The following is a 5,942-nucleotide window of genomic DNA, read 5'->3' on the forward strand; positions in this document are numbered from 1 at the left end:
TCCAAAACTAAGTTTATCCTGTTTGCAGATGGTATGACCTTCTGCATAGGAAATCTCAAGGAATCTGCTAAAAAAAAAATACTTCCTAGAACTATAAAGTTAATTGATCAAGGTTGTAGAGTACAAGAGCAACATAAAATGGCAATTCGATTTCTATATGCTGACAACACATGAAAACCAAAATTAAAAACAGTATCATTTATGTTCACTTCAAATTAAATACTTAGGTAGAAACCAACAAAACATATACAGGATCTGCATGCTGAATATAAAATGCTGTTGAAAAAAATCAAAGACCTACATAGAGGGACATTGTGTACATAGGTCGGAAGATACAACATAGAAAAGGTGTTCATTCTCCTGAAATTGAGCTACAGGTTTAATGGAATTCCTACCAAACTCCTAGCAAAGTGTTTTATAAACATAGTTAATCTTATTCCAGAATATATATGAAAGGGTAAAGGGCTTATATTAGCTAAAACCTTTTTAAAAATAATAAAGTGCAAAGAATCACTCTACTCAATATTGAGGCTGACTATAGAGCTATAGGATTCAAGCCTGATTTTGCTGAGGAATTGATTACTGGAACAAAATAGAAAACCTAGAAATAGTTCACACAAATGTGCCCAAGTGGTTTTTGACAAAACTGAAAACCAATTCAATGAAGGTCTTACTATCTTTTCAGCAACTGGTGCTGGATAAATTAGATATGCATAGGCAAAACAAAACAAAAATAAAAAACATGCACAGAACCTTGACCTAAACTTCATACCTTATACAAAAAATAACCAAAAATAGATCATGAACTTAAATGTAAATGTGAAAATCTAAAGCTTTTAGAAGAAAACAAAGGAGAAACTCTTCAGAAATTAAGATAGACAAAATTTTTGGACTTGACACCAAAAACAGGATCATAAGAGGAAAAATTAAACTACAGTTCATCAAACTAAACATAGTGCTCTGTAAAAGACTCTGTTAAGAAGACACATAAAGAAGCTATAAACTGAGAGCTGATCTATCTGACAAAGGACTTATAACCAAAATATATAAAGAAATTTCAAAACTCAGTATTTTTTTAAAATCAATGATTCAATTCTAAAATGGGCAAAAAGACATTTAAACAAAGAGGATGTACAGATAGAAAATAAATGCATAAGGACTAGCTTTCCGTGCGGTGCGTCTAGTGAGGCTCCAGTCCTCCTCCTCCTGCCGCAGGGCCAAAACCCCTAACAGTATACAGCTGCGCTTAAGCCTGGCCAGTGTCATCTGTCTCCGCAATGTCCCCCAAGAAACAGGCTCAGGCCGGGGGCAGCAAAAAAGCGGAGCAGAAAAAGAAGGAGAAGATTATCGAAGACAAAACTTTTGGTTTGAAGAATAAGAAAGGAGCAAAGCAGCAGAAGTTTATCAAGGCTGTTACACATCAGGTTAAATTTGGTCAACAAAATCCACGTCAGGTAGCACAGAGTGAAGCTGAAAAGAAATTGAAGAAGGATGACAAGAAGAAAGAATTGCAGGAGCTAAATGAACCGTTCAAACCTGTAGCTGCTGCTCAAAAAATAAGTAAAGGTGCAGATCCCAGGTCTGTGGTATGTGCATTCTTCAAGCAAGGACAGTGTAGTAAAGCAGATAGGTGTAAGTTCTCTCATGACTTGACTCTGGAGAGAAAATGTGAAAAGCGAAGTGTTTACATTGATGCAAGAGATGAAGAACTTGAAAAAGATACTATGGATAATTGGGATGAGAAAAAGCTGGAAGAAGTAGTGAACAAGAAGCACGGTGAGGCGGAAAAGAAAAAACCGAAAACTCAAATAGTGTGCAAGCATTTCCTTGAAGCTATTAAAAACAACAAGTATGGCTGGTTTTGGGTATGCCCTGGCGGGGGTGATATTTGCATGTATCGTCATGCTCTTCCTCCTGGATTTGCGTTGAAAAAAGGTAAAAAGAAAGAAGAAAAAGAAGATGAAATTTCATTAGAAGATCTAATTGAAAGAGAGCGTTCTGCCCTAGGTCCAAATGTTACCAAAATCACTCTAGAATCTTTTCTTGCATGGAAGAAAAGGAAAAGACAAGAAAAGATTGATAAACTTGAACAAGACATGGAAAGAAGGAAAGCTGACTTCAAAGCAGGGAAAGCACTAGTGATCAGTGGTCGTGAAGTGTTTGAATTTCATCCTGAACTGGTCAGTGATGATGATGAGGAAGCAAATGATACCCACTACACCCAGGGAACAGGTGGTGATGAGGTTGATGATTCAGTGAGCATAAATGACATAGATTTAAGCCAGTACATCCCAAGAGATGTAGATGAAACAGGTATTACTGTAGCCAGTCTTGAAAGATTCAGCACATACACTTCCGATAAAGTTGAAAACAAATTAAGTGAAGCTTCTGGAGGTAGGGCTGAAAATGGTGAAAGAAGTGACTTGGAAGAGGACAACGAAAGAGAGGGACCAGAAAATGGAGCTATTGATGCTGTTCCTGTTGATGAAAATCTTTTCACTGGAGAGGATTTGGATGAACTAGAAGAAGAATTAAATACACTTGATTTAGAAGAATGACACCAAACAAGTCGATGAAAAAATTAAGTCAGCTCAGCATGAGTTGAAATTGACTACATTAATTTTTTCCACCTAGAATCAACAGGATGTTTATTTCCCATGCTGATTCTGGAGGACTTACCCTCCTACAAAAAAGGAATATTGTTCCTATGTCTTCTCTTCTGACTTTGGCTTCATCTCATAGTAAGTTCAGACTAGTTCATGATAAATTGAAAATATAATGGTCATTGCAGAAAATGATCGATTGTTGTAACTATCCACCCAAGTAAGAAGTGTATCTGCTTTTCAATCTTTTGGTTTTCATTTGGGCATGTGCTATTACCAGAAACAACAAACTTACATTTAAAATACCCTTCATTTGACAGAGTTTTTAATGAGTGATTTAATTTCCTTTGTATTTGTATGTTTAGAAAACTGCCTAAAATGTGAGCACTGTACTTCACAAAGGAAACTGCATATGCAGATTCAGTATTGTATATCTTTGGACAATTAGATGGACATTTAAAATGGAACTTCTTTTATCTGACAGGATCAGCTACAATGCCCTGTGTTAAATTGTTTAAAAGTTTTCCCTTTTCTTTTTTGCCAATAAAGTTGTAAATAAAGACTACCATAAAAAAAATGCATAAAAAGATGTTCAACATCAGTAGCCATTAGGGTAATGCAAATTTAAGCCATAATGAGATATCACTATACAACTTTAGAATGGCTAAAATAAAAAATAATAAAAATGCCAAATGTTAAGTGAGGATACAGAGAAACTAGATGACTTATACATTGCTTGTAGAAATGTAAAATGATAGAGCCACTCCAAAAAATAGTTTGGAAGACTTTCCAAAACTACACATAAATTTACTGTATAACCTAGTAATTGTTATCAGATATTTATGGCACAAAAATGGAAATTAATGTTCATATAAAAAACTATACATAAATGTTTATAGCAGCTTTACTTGTAATAACCCAAAGCTGGAAACAACCCAGATATCCTTCAGTGAGTTAATGGTTGAATGGATTATGGAACATCTGTAACATGTATTGCTACTCACAATGAAAAGAAATGAACAATTTTTTCTATTTTTAAAAGGCAAGATTTCACTCTGTTGTACAGGGTGAAGTGCAGTGGCATGATCATAGTCCACTGCTGCAGCCTGGACCTCCTAGGCCTAAGAGATCCTCCTACCTCAGCCTCCAGAGTAGCTGGAACTACAGAATGTAATACCATGCCTGGCTAATTCTTTAATTATTATTTTTAGTAGAGATGTGGTCTCACTACGATGCTCAAGCTGGTCTCAAAAAAATATCACTGATACACCAACGACTTGGATTTATCTCAAGGGATTTCACTAAATGAAAAAGCCAATTCCACAAAACTACATACTCTATGATTTTATTTATGTTGTTCTTGAAATAACATAATTATTGAAACTTAGACTGGATTTATAGTTGCCAAATGTTAGGGGTAGAGAGAACAGGGATGGGTATCCTTATAAAGTGGCATGAGACAGCCTTGTGGTGATGGAACAGCTCTGTATATTGATTGTCATTGTGTTTGCACAAATCTACACAAGTGATAAAATTGCATAGAACCACACACACGCATGGGTGTGTGGATGTCAAACTGATCAAACCTGAATTAGCTCTGTGGGTTATAATCCATGTTAATTTACTGGTTTTGATATTATGCTATAGTTGTGCAATACGTTATAACTGGAGAAAATTTAGTGAAAAATACATGGGACCTCCCTGTACATTTTTGCCACTTCCTATGAATCTATAATTGTTGTGAAATAGAAAGCCTAAAAAAAATAACTAAGGCCAATATATGACCTCAGAGTAGAAACCACGTAAAACACATCTGAAAGGAAAACAAAGCTCAGAGTTTGTGAATAGCTAAATAAATGGGTCATGTTATTGCACAGACCTCTACAGTATAGGGTCCAGTGCGCCAAGCCAAGGATAAAACACTATCAACAGCCACCAGCATGGAAGGGACTGAGTAAACTCCTAACCAGAACATGAGCATGTAATTCATTACTTTGATTCAATTCCTTTGGCAGCTATCATCCTATCCTGCTGGAGGAAGTCTTCTCTAACTTCAAAACGTTTGTGCCAGTTTTAAACTGATCCAATCACACAGTTATGCATTCATAATTTCCAGGTCAAAATCTGATGTCACCATTTAACATAATCAAAATAGCAAATGTTCTTAAATCAAAAGGTCTGATGTCTTAAAGTTTATCATTCATTCAAATGGGTTGTTACTATGATAACTAAAGTCATGAAAAAACTGTTATACAAAAAAATTAAAATGTTGAAGACCAACTTTAAATTAATTTCAATAAAACAAATATGAGTTAAGAAACTATTGCTAGGCTAACTAGCTTATGTTAATAAAAGCCTGCATTCCCAAACTGGTAACCTACTGATTTTAGTGGAATTTCTAGAGATGTGGAATATACTCTCACTCTTCAGAAGTAACTGGTTGGGACATGCATTTGGAAAAAAAAAATGCATTTAAATTTATTTTGTTTAAGAGAGATGATATATAGGAATTAAGCTATTCATTTTTTCCTTTTCTTTCTTCCAATAGAGCGTAGAAATGCCAAAATGTCCAGAATTGATCAACAAAATGATATGTTAACCTCAAAAGGACAAAATTAAATTGATGACTTGACTTAGAATTCTTTGACTGGCGTTGTGAAAACTGCCAGTTTCTTCTGCAATTGCAATGAAGCTCACTGTTGGCAAGAACTGCTAACTATAATCCACATCAGTTTTCAAAAAGCTTCATTGTGTTTTAATTCAATGTCATTTAAAGTTTGTGTGTTGGCATTTACACATCAGGTGACATTTCCAATTCTGCATTTATATATAAGTTATGAGATTGAGAGAACACACACCATTAGTAATATATATCAATATGTTAACATTAATATAAATTATCAACATTAATATACTAATATAAAGTAATATATCAGTAAAAGTCACTTCCATTATGGTAGAGGGTGTATTTGTAATCAGCATAGCTTCCATCAGCTTTAACAAGAGTGTTTGGACTTTTTAACCCTTTAGGCTCTGACTTTGAACACAACACATGTCAACCAACTTGTCCCAAATATGTAAGCACTACAATACAGTGAAAAAGCTAATTTCTAACAAAATCAATGCAGTTCAACCAAAATCTGGTGTGAACATAGCTAACAAAATCCTAGATTATAGAGGAGAGACAAAGAAAAAAAGATCAGGGTCCTATCTTAAAAAGTTTACAGGTTTTGAATTGACAGTCAAAATAAGGAACTACTCAGGAGGCTGAGGCAAGAAAATTACTTTTGGCCAGGCATTGGATACCAGCCTGAGCTAAAGAGTGAGTCTCTGTCTCTT

General features: G+C 34.9%; 1 protein-coding gene across 1 annotated transcript; it reads left to right on the plus strand.

Moving 5' to 3' along the window:
• The first annotated feature begins 1,147 nt into the window (after window positions 1-1,147).
• Window positions 1,148-3,173, plus strand: LOC108300861 (zinc finger CCCH domain-containing protein 15-like). Its single transcript, XM_037736853.1, has one exon. It carries the CDS (start codon window positions 1,278-1,280, stop codon window positions 2,556-2,558), a length of 1,281 nt encoding a protein of 426 aa, XP_037592781.1. The 5' UTR covers window positions 1,148-1,277; the 3' UTR covers window positions 2,559-3,173.
• The last annotated feature ends 2,769 nt before the right edge of the window (window positions 3,174-5,942 follow it).

The sequence above is a fragment of the Cebus imitator genome, unplaced genomic scaffold (assembly GCF_001604975.1).
Source record: "Cebus imitator isolate Cc_AM_T3 unplaced genomic scaffold, Cebus_imitator-1.0 Scaffold30, whole genome shotgun sequence".
NCBI lineage: Eukaryota > Metazoa > Chordata > Mammalia > Primates > Cebidae > Cebus > Cebus imitator.